Source organism: Schistocerca piceifrons, chromosome 10 (genome assembly GCF_021461385.2).
Source record: "Schistocerca piceifrons isolate TAMUIC-IGC-003096 chromosome 10, iqSchPice1.1, whole genome shotgun sequence".
Lineage (NCBI taxonomy): Eukaryota > Metazoa > Arthropoda > Insecta > Orthoptera > Acrididae > Schistocerca > Schistocerca piceifrons.
Window position 1 is genome coordinate 63,321,599 of NC_060147.1, and position 13,370 is coordinate 63,334,968.

General features: G+C 37.4%; 1 protein-coding gene across 1 annotated transcript; it reads left to right on the forward strand.

The window, feature by feature from the left end:
• The first annotated feature begins 10,694 nt into the window (after window positions 1-10,694).
• LOC124718694 (piggyBac transposable element-derived protein 4-like) lies at window positions 10,695-12,934 on the forward strand. Its single transcript, XM_047244317.1, has 3 exons — window positions 10,695-10,772; window positions 11,336-11,584; window positions 11,663-12,934. Exons 1-3 carry the CDS (start codon window positions 10,695-10,697, stop codon window positions 12,932-12,934), a joined length of 1,599 nt encoding a protein of 532 aa, XP_047100273.1.
• The last annotated feature ends 436 nt before the right edge of the window (window positions 12,935-13,370 follow it).

The following is a 13,370-nucleotide window of genomic DNA, read 5'->3' on the forward strand; positions in this document are numbered from 1 at the left end:
ATATCAGAAGTCAAAGGGGAGCAGACTGTGATTCGGATCACTTTCTTGTAAAAGCCAAGTTCAAGATCTCACTCTCAAGACATAAATGGTCTAAATTAAATGGTGTTCCTAGGTTTAATACAATGAAACTGAAAAACCCAAACATTCTCAACCAGTACATTAGAGAATTAGAAACACACAAACCTGAAGTGGAAAGTAAAATTAACAATGATGATACTAATCAAGCCTGGAACGCTCTGAAAGAAAATATCACACGAGCAACTACCTCAGTTTTGGGACATTTTACTACAACTAAGAACCCCTGGTTTGATGCCGAGTGCTCGAACGCTATCGAAGATAGAAAATTAGCAAGGGAAAAATTCCTACAAAAACCAATAACACAAAACAAACTTATTTTTGAAGAGAAACAGAAACTTGCCAGGAAACTCATTAGGAAAAAGAAAAGGGATTTTATGAATTACAAATTAAAAAGAGCTGAGAATGACCGTACCACAGACTCCAGAGGATTTTTCAAGAGCATAAATATGTTTAAAAGTGGGAATATAAAAAATTATGGACAGTTCATAACAGACCCAGATGGCTCCTTGCTAACAGAAAGAAGTGACATTGCTAACAGATGGAAGGAATATTTTAATGAGTTACTAAATGCTCCAACTATAAGCGTCTCTCAGGAAGATGACAATGAATATCTTACTGCTGACCCATCGGACGAAGAGCCCAGCTTAGCAGAAATTAAAGAAAGCATCAAGAAGCTGAAGAGACATAAAGCTCCTGGAAGTGATGGTATAGACACAGATATATGGAAGCTCAGTAAATTTCCTTTTGTAAACTGCTTACACAAAATCATCACCAACATCTGGAAGCAGGAACAGGTCCCACATGATTGGAAAGAAGTAGTTGTGTGCCCTATATACAAGAAGGGGGACCCAACAAATTGTTCAAACTACAGAGGAATTGCGTTACTAAACACAACATATAAAATTCTGACAAATATACTGTTAGCAAGGATAAGCCCTTACGTTGAAGACTCCCTAGATGATGCCCAATGTGGATTTAGACCTAACAGATCGACTATTGACAATATATATGTCCTAAGGATGTTGGGTGAAAAGAAATATGAATTCAATCAAAATGTACATATGCTTTTCATTGATTTTAAAAAAGCTTTTGACAGTATCAACAGGGAATATTTATGGAAGTGCATGAGGCAGATTGGCATCCCTAACAAATTGATAAATTTAATAAAATCTTGCACTTTAAACTCAAAATACAAAATAAAAGTAGCTAGCAAACTTTCTGAAGACTTTGAGGTTAAAACTGGAGTCAAACAAGGGGATTCACTCTCACCAGTTCTTTTTAACATAGTAATCAATAGAATAATCCAAAAAGTAAAGCTACTACAAATTGGAGCACAACTGGAAAGCAAAATTAACATTGTAGCATACGCTGATGACATTGCATTATTATCTGACAGTGAGAATGATTTGAAGCTTCTTACAGCACAATTAATTAAAGCCACAAATGGCACAGGCCTCCAGCTGAATACAGACAAAACAATGTACTTTATCTTATCCCGCTATCCATCAAATAATAATGTACTGCAAATTAATAACACAGCTTTCACAAAGACAAATGAATTTAATTACCTTGGTACAATAGTAACCTCTGACAACTCCATAAAAATTGAAATAGAATCACGAATTCAGAAGGCTAACAAATGCTACTATAGTCTCTTGACAGTTTTCAAAAGCAAGTTAATTTCTAGGAACACCAAACTACAAGTATACAAATCATTGATTATACCAGTACTCACCTATGGATCTGAAACCTGGACTCTCACAAAAAAAGAGGAAAACAGATTAAGAGTATTTGAACGAAAAATTTTGAGAAAAATATTTGGACCCATAAGAGATAGGATCAGTGATGAATGGAGATTGCTAAATAACAATGAAATTTACAAATTATATAAAGACTCCGATATAGTGGCCAAAATTAAAGCCAAAAGACTGAAATGGATAGGGCATGTCATCAGAGCACCACCAAACAGGACCATCAAGAAAGTGACTGAAGAGATTCCCACCGGAAGACGACCTCTTGGACGCCCACGCATGAGATACTTGGACAATATTCAAGACGATCTCAGAAAACTAGGACATGACAGACAGTGGCAAATTACTTGTAAAGACAGAGCAAAGTGGTTCAACATTGTCCATTCTGCAGCAAAAAGCCTTCATGGATTGTAATGCTTAATAATAATAATAATATATATATATATATATATATATATATATATATATATATATATATATATAAAGATGATGTGACTTACCAAAAGAAAGCACTGGCAGGTCAATAGACGCACAAACAAACACAAACATACACACAAAATTCAAGCTTTCGCAACCAATGGTTGCTTCGTCAGGAAAGAGGGAAGGAGAGGGAAAGACAAAAGGATGTGGGTTTTAAGGGAGAGGGTAAGGAATCATTTCAATCCCGGGAGCGGAAAGACTCACCTTGGGGGAAAAAAGGACGGGTATACAGTCGCACGCACGCACATATCCATCCACACATATACAGACACAAGCAGACATATTCAAAGCCAAACTCTTTGCCTTTGAATATGTCTGCTTGTGTCTGTATATGTGTGGATGGATATGTGTGTGTGTGCGAGTGTATACCCGTCCTTTTTTCCCCCTAAGGTGAGTCTTTCCGCTCCCGGAATTGGAATGACTCCTTACCCTCTCCCTTAAAACCCACATCCTTTCGTCTTTCCCTCTCCTTCCCTCTTTCCTGACGAAGCAACCGTTGGGTGTGAAAGCTTGAATTTTGTGTGTATGTTTGTGTGTCTATCGACGACCTGCCAGCCCTTTCTTTTGGTAAGTCACATCATCTTTGTTTTTAGACATATTTTTCCCACATGGAATGTTTCATACATATATATATATATATATATATATATATATATATATATATATATATATATATGTGTGTGTGTGTGTGTGTATATATATATATATATATATATATATATATATATATATATATATATATAAAAAAATCCTGTGAGATTCTGGCTCAGAGAAACTGCAGAATCTGTGATGAAGCACATTCGGGAGAAGAGCGACCACATTGCACCAACTTCACCTAAATCTACTGAAAGGAATAAAAGAAAGCACGAGTCTGAAGGGACATATGGATCAAAAAAAGAGAATAAAATCCATTGATTGTAGAGATGTGAATAACCAGAAGCATCATGTAACAGAGGAAGCACATCCTTAGTAGCGAGTAATAAATATGTGTGGGGCCAGTCCTTCTGTGACTGCTACACGGATCTGGCATGCGTGCAACCCCAGTTGTCAAATTGTTTTCTTCATCTTGCATGACCATTCGCCTCCCACACTTCTCCAAATTGTTTTCTTCATCTTGCATGACCATTCACCTCCCACACTTCTCCATATTCCCACACCCATAGACATTCTTGTGGTCAAATCGACATAATCACCAAACAAACAGATAGTTAAAGTGTGTAGATAGAATAAGAATTTGTTGTTGTTGTTATAACATGTGAACATTTTGAATGAGGATAATGAGAACTTGAAAAGGTAAATCATAGGAAGATCTGATGATGAGCAATGAAATGCTCTGCTTTGTGTGAACGTATTAGGATTTTATCCGAGAAGGGGAGAGTAAAGTGCATGTAGTCAGAAAAATTAATTAGGAAAGACCAGAAGGGATGAGGTGGTAAGGCTAAAGGGTAAAGGGTAAAGGAAATGGCTACTAACAACATCTGAAATAATAGGAAAGTGGTAAATAAATATAGAGTACAAATATTTAACCAGACTGAAATCTCAATTTCAGTCACAAACTCAGTCCAAACAAATAAACATGGATATAGCACCTTCAAAAACACATTACCCCAGTGGGTCAAATCTCACAGTTGAAAAACTGCAAGTGGTCTATTTGGATTTTGGGGAGACCACAGAAGTGTGCATGGAGGTAAATCGGAGTGCCACAAAACTCCGTAGTAACAAAATCAGAACAAAATTGAGCATTTGGCTAAAGACATTTAATGTAAATTCTCTCTTAAAAATGGGAAAATTAAAAAACATCCTGGACAAATCCAGAGAACGGAAAATCAAAATACTCGCATTTCAGGAATCACAGCATACAGATGGAAAACCTTTTGATTCTGAAAGATACAGGATATACAAAGGAAAACATGGAAAACGAGCCACGGTAAAGTGTCCACAATTTGGAACTGGATTTATAGTAGATAAATCAATACTTGATTCAGTCATGACTTTCAAATCTTACTCGGGTCGGCTCTCCATGATGACAATAAAATCAGCTAATAAGATATACACTCTAATCAACAGACATGCACCAACTATCATCACTAACAAAAACAAAGTAGAAGAAATAGAAGAATTCAGAACCAATTAGATAATATTCTCCAAAAAATCCCAAATAACCATGTCAAAATCCTTATGGACGATTTCAATGCACAAACTGGTAAAGAAAAGAAATATCATTGTAGGGTAAGTAAATGGTCAGGACATACACAGACCAACCAGAAGGGCATGCGACTCATTGAAATCTGCAAAAACCATGACCTATTTTTCCAAGTCGACATTGTTCAAGAGAAGAGCCTTGAAAACCAAAACTTGGATCTCACCTAATCCTATTACTAGGTGAATATCAGTTGGATCATGTAATGATCTCCCACATAAATACAGTAGAAATCATGAAACTTAAAAGTTCTTAACGGACAAGACCTACATTCCAACCATTACCCAACAAAATTCATCCTAGATGTCATTCCAAAAAAAAGAAAATTCACTAAGAAATCTCCACACCGTAAATATCATGTGCAAAAGATAAATGGTGATGAACAATTTACAAAAGAAACACAAAATTTAAAACCACAAAATTGGCAACAACTGCAAGCACGATTTTTAAAAGCAGCTAAAACTGTGGCAACGCAAACAAGAACACATAAACACCCATGGTGGACAGACGAGTGTGACCAATGGATAAATCTCAGACAACAGGCGTGGCAAAATTGGTTGTTCAACAAAAATCAAAAGACCCTGGAAGATCTCAAAGATATCAGGAAAACAGTCACAAAAGCAATACGAACAGTCCGTACACAACACTAAGTCAAAAAATTGCAAGACATAGAAGATGATTTAAAGAAAAACAATTCCCAAAATACCTACAGAGTATTCAAACAAAAATTAACACTCTCCTCCATCACTCCAATTCAAAAATGAACATGGAGAAACTGCCCATGCCAACACCGAAAACTGCAAAAATCTTGCAAAATACTATTCTAAATTACTGAATTGTGGAAAGCCTGCAGAAAAACTTGAGTCCCGCCACACACAACGAAACCCAGACTCAAAGCCATCATTTTTACACGAGATTAAAGAGATAATTCAGTCACTGAAAAATAACAAAGCATCAGGAGAAGACCAAATCATCACAGAATTATGGAAAAATACAGGAGAAAATCTTATTGCAAAACTTGAAGAAATTGTGGATGAAATCTGGAAAACTGAAAAAATCCCCACAGATTGGAAGACAGCAATCATACATCCACTGTACAAGAAAGGAAGTAAAACAGACCCCCAACAACTGTCGTGGTATCTCTTTATTGTCAACAACATACAAAATTCTGCCTAAAGTCCTATTAAACAGAGCAGAACCATAGCTGGATTCAAAACTAGGCAAATACAAAGGAGGATTCAGGAAAGGTCGATCATGCATAGAACAAATCTTTAACTTGAAAAACTCGATGACATTTTCGCATAGTACTTCAAACAAAAGTTATGTCATCATGTTTGTCGACTTTAAAAAGGCATATGACATTATAGACCGAGAATCCCTTTCTGAAGTGTTAGCAGAATTTGGACTACATCAAAAGACAACAAACATAATAAAAGAAACACTCACAGAGACCAAATCCAAAGTAAAATTTATGGGAGAATTGAGCACAGAATCTGAAATAGACACAGGAGTATGACAAGGGGATGGACTGTCCCCAGTGCTCTTCAATTGTGCTCTTGAAAATGTTGTTCAAGAATGGAGAAAAGCAGGTGCACCAGCACATAGACTGGGACGAAAATGTAAGGGCATAGAATTAGACTGTTTAGCATTTGCTGACGACATGGCACTGATCACCCAAGACATTATCGATGCACAGAAACAGCTAGAATTACTACGAGAGCAGGCAGAAAAAATAAGAACAGAAATCTAATTTGAAAAAAAAAAAAAAAAAATTATAACTGACATCAAAGATGCACCTTCTGATTGGCACCATGGCATCTCATATAGTGGCCACGTCCAGAGCCCCTAGTGACAGAGCACACACGATCAAGATAAAACGAGAACTCAGGAATCTGAGGAATAAGGCGACAGAAACTGAATACGCTTTCCCTTTCTCACTCGAATAAATAGAAACAGCACTCAAAGAGGTCAAGCCAGGGAAAGCACCAGGACTCGACAGCATTAACCCAGAACTCCTGATACACTGCGGTAAATACACAAAACTCTGGCTGGCGAGATTCTTCACCGACATCATCCAAACCGGTAATGTGCCTAGTGACCTCAAAAGATCGAAAATAATAGCCATCTTAAAACCAGGGAAACCAACAAACTCACCGAAGAGCTACAGGCCCATAGCACTACTGTCAGTAATATATAAATTGTTAGAAAGGCTCATCTACAATAGAATCTGCCAGAAAATACTCAATGCTATACCAATCGAACAAGCAGGTTTCAGACCAAACCGCAGCTGTGTCGATCAAGTTCTCTCACTCACGACGTACATTGAAGCTGGGTTCCAAAGAAAGCTTAAAACCTCTGCAGCATTCATAGACCTGTCAGCTGCCTACGACACAGTCTGGAGAGAAGGCATGATTTATAAGTTCCTCCGCATAATCCCATGTAAACTAACAGCTCCTCTTCAATCTCTACATTGCAGACATACCGGAAACAAGATCAAAGAAGTTTGGCTACGCCGATGACTGGGTCCTTGCAACGAGAAGTCAGTCATTTGAAGGGGCAGAGGAGACCCTAACAGCTGACTTGGAGAAGATGGGAGAATATTTCCGAAAATGGCACCTGCCACCTAACGCCAACAAAACAGAAGTATCATGTTTTCACCTAAACAATAAAGCGGCTAAGAGGGAGCTCAGAATAAAATTCGAGACCACATGGCTTACCCACAATAAAACCCCAAAGTACCTAGGTGTGACCCTCGATAGAACACTCTCTTTCAAAGGTCACCTAATGAAAACAGCAGAGAAACTAAAAACAAGGAATAACATTATACAGAAGCTCTGTGGAACGACATGGGGAGCGGCAGCTACTACGTTACGGACATCAGCCTTAAGTCTCGTCTTCTCAGCTGCCGAATATTGTGTGCCGGTATGGCTAAACAGCCCCCACACCCATAGAATCGATGCACAGCTCAATAACACAATGAGAATGATCGCTGGTGTAATAAAGACTACACCCGTGGAATGGCTCCCAGTACTAAGCCACATACCACCCCCTAACCTACGCCGCACAAACGCTCTTATAAGAGAGTACAAAAAGATAATGAGCAATCGGAATCTACCCATCCATGAGAATTTTGAAGATGCCACCCAAAGCCGCCTCCGCTCCAGAAGGTCACCCATCAGAACCGCAATAGCCACATCTGCAACAGAGGAAGAATTCAACAAAACCCAACGCCTGGCACCAAGAATGGTCCTTAAATAACATCAGCAAACTTCCATGTATCTCCCAGAAGCCTCCAGGTTTTGACTTATCACGCAAAACCTGGGCAACTTTAAACAGAATTAGAACTAAACATGGCAGATGCGCCTATTCCCTCTACCAGTGGGGCATGACAGAATCGCCGCTATGTCAATGTGGAGAAAATCAAACTATCCAGCACATAATAGAAGACTGCCTCAGGACAGCCTATGATGGGACTCCAGAAGATTTCCTGATGGCGACTCCAAAATCAATTGCATATATTAACTCATTAGATGTTTGTTTGTAATTACTTCCAAACTACTATAACTTTGTATAACTACTGTAACATGTGTATTATGTGTAATTTTGTATAATTTTGTATAATTCTGTATAACTATTGTAATAACTGTAAGAATATCTAATGCCAAATTATTACAATTTTGCATATTGATTGTAATAACAATTGTGTCTAAATGCCATACGCTAAATAAATACATCTCTCGAGTAAAAGAATTTAAAAAATTCGGTGAATGGATTGCAGAAAATTGTAATTAAAAGAAATCTGTCAGATCAAGAGTCCAGGAAATGGAGACAGCGTTCCAGTTAACAAAAAATGTTTACAACAAAAAGAGTCTCTCGTGGAACTGCAAAATACGACACTACACAACAGTAATTAAGCCCAAAGATCTCTACGCATCTGAGACACTAAATCTTCAACACAAAACACTAAAATGGGAATTAGAAGTGAAAGAATGTAAAACAATGAGGAAAATCCTAGGAACAAGAAATAAAAATGGTGTGCATTATCCAAAACCCAATGCAGAAATACATAAAAATATCTTCAAAATAACAGACACAATGTGCATGAGAAGAATCCAATTCATGGGGCATTTAGAAAGAATGGACTCGAACAGTTTAACGCACAAAATCCATGCATTTTTAAAGAACAAAACTACATGACCGAACTGGTACAAACAGATGGGAAAAGACCTGAGAGAATTAGGGTCTCCAAATCTACATGACAGAAATGAAATCAGAAAAATTTCAAACACATGGGGTTTTGAGGAAGAAGAGAGAAAAACTAACTGACATATGTGGTCTGCGCAATGAAAACAAGCCCATTCGTTGCGTATGAAGGAATACTAGGTGAAAAGGAAGGTTAACAAATGTTGATTACACGTGGTCCTAAGTGATCCATCCATGAAGAAGAAGAATAGAGTACAAAAGAAGTAAAATGAGGATACTCACGGATAGTGAAGGGTTGTTCAGTGAACTACTGTAATGAAGCGGCTGGAGAGGAAATAAAAAGAGTTAATGTAATAACATTATTATTTCGTTACTCTTAATGGCATCATGTACTGACAGCACATCCTCAGTATAGAAACATAAAACACTTATACTGTTTCAAAACCCTACAGCATTTCTCACTTCGCCAGCTTTCGATGGCACTTTAAAACTGGAATTCTGTCCATGTATTCATTAGCTTTCAGTCATTCCCAAATGGTTTGTTAAGTTCCAAACATTTTCCTAATGTTATGCTACATCCAGCCACATTTTCATTTACATGCAACTGAAGAAAAGCAGGTTTGTTATTCTATGCACATGTTATGTAGATAATTTAAGTGAAAGGGTTTTTGAGCGTAGCTCTAAATGTGACAACATGGTTTCAAAAAGGCAGGCTATATATTATGTATTGTTTTCATGGGCATGAAAATAAACAGGATAATCCATCAACTACTGAATATGCAACCCCTGAGTCATCAGAATCTTCTGAAATAACTACTGCACACTACGGATAAGAAATTCATGACACTGCAGCTACCGAAGGTTGACCTCCAACAGGCAGGAAAAGGAAAACTGAACAGACAGCAAATGAAAAGCTAAGTTAAAAAAAAGAAAAACGTGATTCAACAGCCCTACTAGCCATCTAATCGCAACTATTAACAACGTTATTTTTTTGCAAAAACTGTTCCACGTGGTCAGGGTGCAAATCCAGTTAGGTCATCACTTGACAGATCTGAGAATTATTTTTCTTCGGATGACTCTTCTGGACGTAATCCTCTAGCTACAACTACACTGCAATATGGTTCCAATAACAACCAGATTGAAGTATGATGTCACAATACAGCTAAATATTTTCACACTGTCAACGTTAATTAAAAATTTAAAAAATAACAGCAGTAATTGAAGTAAATTTAGCGTAAATGTATAAAATAATACTATGATGAAATTATATTTGTAATTACATTGATTTAAAATAACATTAACCTTTACTCCTTCTTGCACCTCTTGTATTATGGTCACTACATCCATGCATCTCGAGTTTGCTTCCTTTGAAAACTTAAGTGAGTAAAATTTCTGGAAATTTACCACATAGGCGGCAAATTAGCAATTCAATCCCTATTCATGTATTTGAATAACAGGTAAAAATATTAGCAGATTTTAATCAGTTTGATAACAACACTGGAATATTCAGATGAAACAATCATGACAACTGATCATGAATTAAATGCTGAACAAGCTAAATGTCTCATAATAAAGTAACAGTAATTTTTATAGCAAGAATAAATAACAGCAGAGTGACCTGTCTTGCAGCTAGTACCATCAGACCCGGCCAGATCGAGGGATGACCAAAAGCTTGAGAATTACATAGGATCTTTATTGCAATCTTCACTTTATTAGTTGCTGTTGTTACACGTGACCTACACCCTTGAAGATACTTCAGTTCACGTTTCACAGTTCATTTTATTGTTCAAATCCACTGTATGTCAGAAAAGTTAAGATAGGTCGTCTTGACAGTACCAACAAAAGCCACTGGATCGCAGAAAGATCAAAAGATCTAACACAACATGAGATTTCCCAAACTGAGACGTAAACTGATTGAACAGTGTAAGTCCGTGTTCAAACAAGCTCTACTCACCACCCATGTGTACAGATGCCTTCACATTATGATAACTTCAACTTTGCTGATACCTGTTTGCAATGAATCTGCATACCGTGCCTGGATTTGTGACAATGTGTTCAGAGTGAATAAGAAAGGCCTTCTTTGCTTTGTTGCCATAACATTAAGTTATTGACAGTGCTGGCTGTTTGCGGGCGGGGCTGTTGGTTGCTGTGGGAAGTAATATCCTAGGGCTGTTTATGTGTTAGACCATGCTTTAACCCTTTCCGGCCAAGTGGTATCAGTCTGAAGCCACATTTTTACTTTGCCTGCTTTTGCGACCCAGAGGTTCATTCTTGAAACCACCACCCCACGTTGATTGCTGGTGACATCTAGCGTCAGCACCAGCTACTTGCAGTAATGAAGTGATTGTTGTCGGGTAAAAGCATTATTTGTGTAGTGCTGTGCCGAGTACACGTGCTTTCGACACAGCCTTCACATAAAATGGTTTTGTGACGTATATACAGCAGATAATAAGAATTTCAGGTAATGGATTATTCTTATGCTTCATTTTATGATATTTGGAAGATATTTTTACTGATAATTATAATGTAAAGTTTAGTTTTTTTACAAATATGTAAGTGGTATCAGAATGAAACCACTGGGACATAACAACCTTCAAACGATAAATTCTTTTATTCTTTACAGTGTATCATTATGGATAATAGACCAACATCAAGAGTAAATCAGCAATTCAGAGCTTGTGACCTAACCACAAATATGCTAGTGGACATACTTGCTGAAATTCCAAGTGATACTGAGTCGGCTGCTTCGGATACTGGAAGTGAATCAGGCGAAACTGATGAAGAACTTCAACTTCTTTTACCTGATGAGAGCGTAGTTGAATTTGAAGAGGATTTGAATGAAGGTGTTTGTGCTGAAAGTGACTCTGTTCACGTTAGTAGTGGCAACAACGACGGAGATGTGTGTGATGACAATACAGAAATAAATGAGCATGTTGAATTGGTGCAATAGATACTGTCAAATGCAACAACTAAGTTTTCACAGGAATATGGTTCAAATATCTCATCTAACAAATCAAGTTCCACTGAAATATTTGGTTGCTTATTTGGTGATGATTTATTAGACCATCTAGTGTATCAAACAACTTTATATGCAACTCAAAAGCTTGGAGGTTCCACAGTTTTCAAACCAACCGATATTAACGAAATGAAGAAATTTCTTGCAATAAATTTACTAATGAGTATAAAAAAATATCCTTCATATAGGGATTATTGGTCCACTGATCCAGTTCTCCATGAATCATATATTTCAGATCTCATGCCTCGGAATAGATTTTCGTGGTTGCTAGGCCATATTCATGCAAATGATAACAGCCAGCAATCAAAAAAGGGAGAAAAAGGCTTCGATAAATTGTTCAAGATACGCCCACTATTGGACTATCTTAGCAAGAGGTACACAGAAAGTTATAAGCCAACAGAACACCTTGCTGTGGACGAATCAATGATTCGTTTCAAAGGTAGATCCAGCCTCAAGCAGCATATGCCACAAAAACCCATAAAACATGGGTACAAAGTTTGGGTACTGGCAAATGAAACTGGTTATGTTTCCAAATTTCAGCTTTATACTGGGAAAATTGGTCAGGAGGTAGAAAAGTGTATAGGTGCCAGAGTTGTAAAACACCTTAGTTCAGAATTAACAGGAAAGCATCACAAGCTGTACTTTGATAATTATTTTACTTCTGTACCCCTGATGCTCGATCTGAAGAAACAAGGAATATATGCCTGTGGGACAGTGAGGAAAGGCAGAGTTGGGTTCCCAAAAGACTTCGAAAATGAAAAGAACATGTCCCGTGGAGAGTTCCAGTTTCGTTGTAGTGGCCAAGGTATCATGGCATTGATTTGGAAAGATCGTAAACAAATACAGTTTCTTTCAAACTTCCACAACATTGAAAATATGAACACAGCATTTCGGAAATCCAAAGATAGTTCTTGCACAGAAATTTTGTGCCCAGATATTGTAAAGGATTACAATACCTATATGGGGCTTGTAGATAAATCCGACATGGTGAAATCACTCTATGAGATTGATAGAAAAAGCAAGAAATGGTGGCACAGAATTTTCTGGCACTTTCTTGATGTCACTGTTGTAAATTCCTGCATCATTTATAATGAACATTGTGATAATGATCAGAAAACTCTGAAGCAATTCAGACTGCCTGTAGTTGCTAGTCTAGTTGTAGCAATTTCGTCATCAACTCCTAATCGCAAGAGATCTCAGATCTAGCGGAACAAATTCAAGCCATTTGTTGCACCAGAATAGCGATTTGACAGTGCACCCCATATGTCAGAAAAAGGACCGTCTCAAAGATGTGCACACTGTAGTACTGCTAAAGAGCCACATCGAACAAGATCATTCTGCAAAATGTGTAATGTGGGTTTGTGCTTAACAAAAACAAAAAATTGTTTCACTGAATTTCATAAGAAAATGTAGTCATGAAAACTGTCATTAACGGCCCAGTGGTTTCACTATGAAACCACCTAGAATATTTTATTATGGAATATAAATTTTACTGTTATTGCACTATATTATTGCTTTTTGAGACGATAAAAGTAGATTTTGATAGAAATTGTTATAATTTTCTTCTTATGTTTATTCCTGGGCCTCAAAGGGTTAACGTGTATGCCGTGAAGGGCTGCTTCAGTGACACACAGCCTGTGCT

What these genes read in the sequence shown, in the direction of transcription:
- LOC124718694 (XM_047244317.1), top strand. Translation starts at nt 10,695, where the DNA reads ATGATAACTTCAACTTTGCTGATACCTGTTTGCAATGAATCTGCATAC. An exon ending in TTTGTGACAATGTGTTCAGA is followed by an intron (nt 10,773 to 11,335) that starts GTGAATAAGAAA and finishes TATTCTTTACAG; the next exon opens with TGTATCATTATGGATAATAG. An exon ending in CTGAAAGTGACTCTGTTCAC is followed by an intron (nt 11,585 to 11,662) that starts GTTAGTAGTGGC and finishes TTGGTGCAATAG; the next exon opens with ATACTGTCAAATGCAACAAC.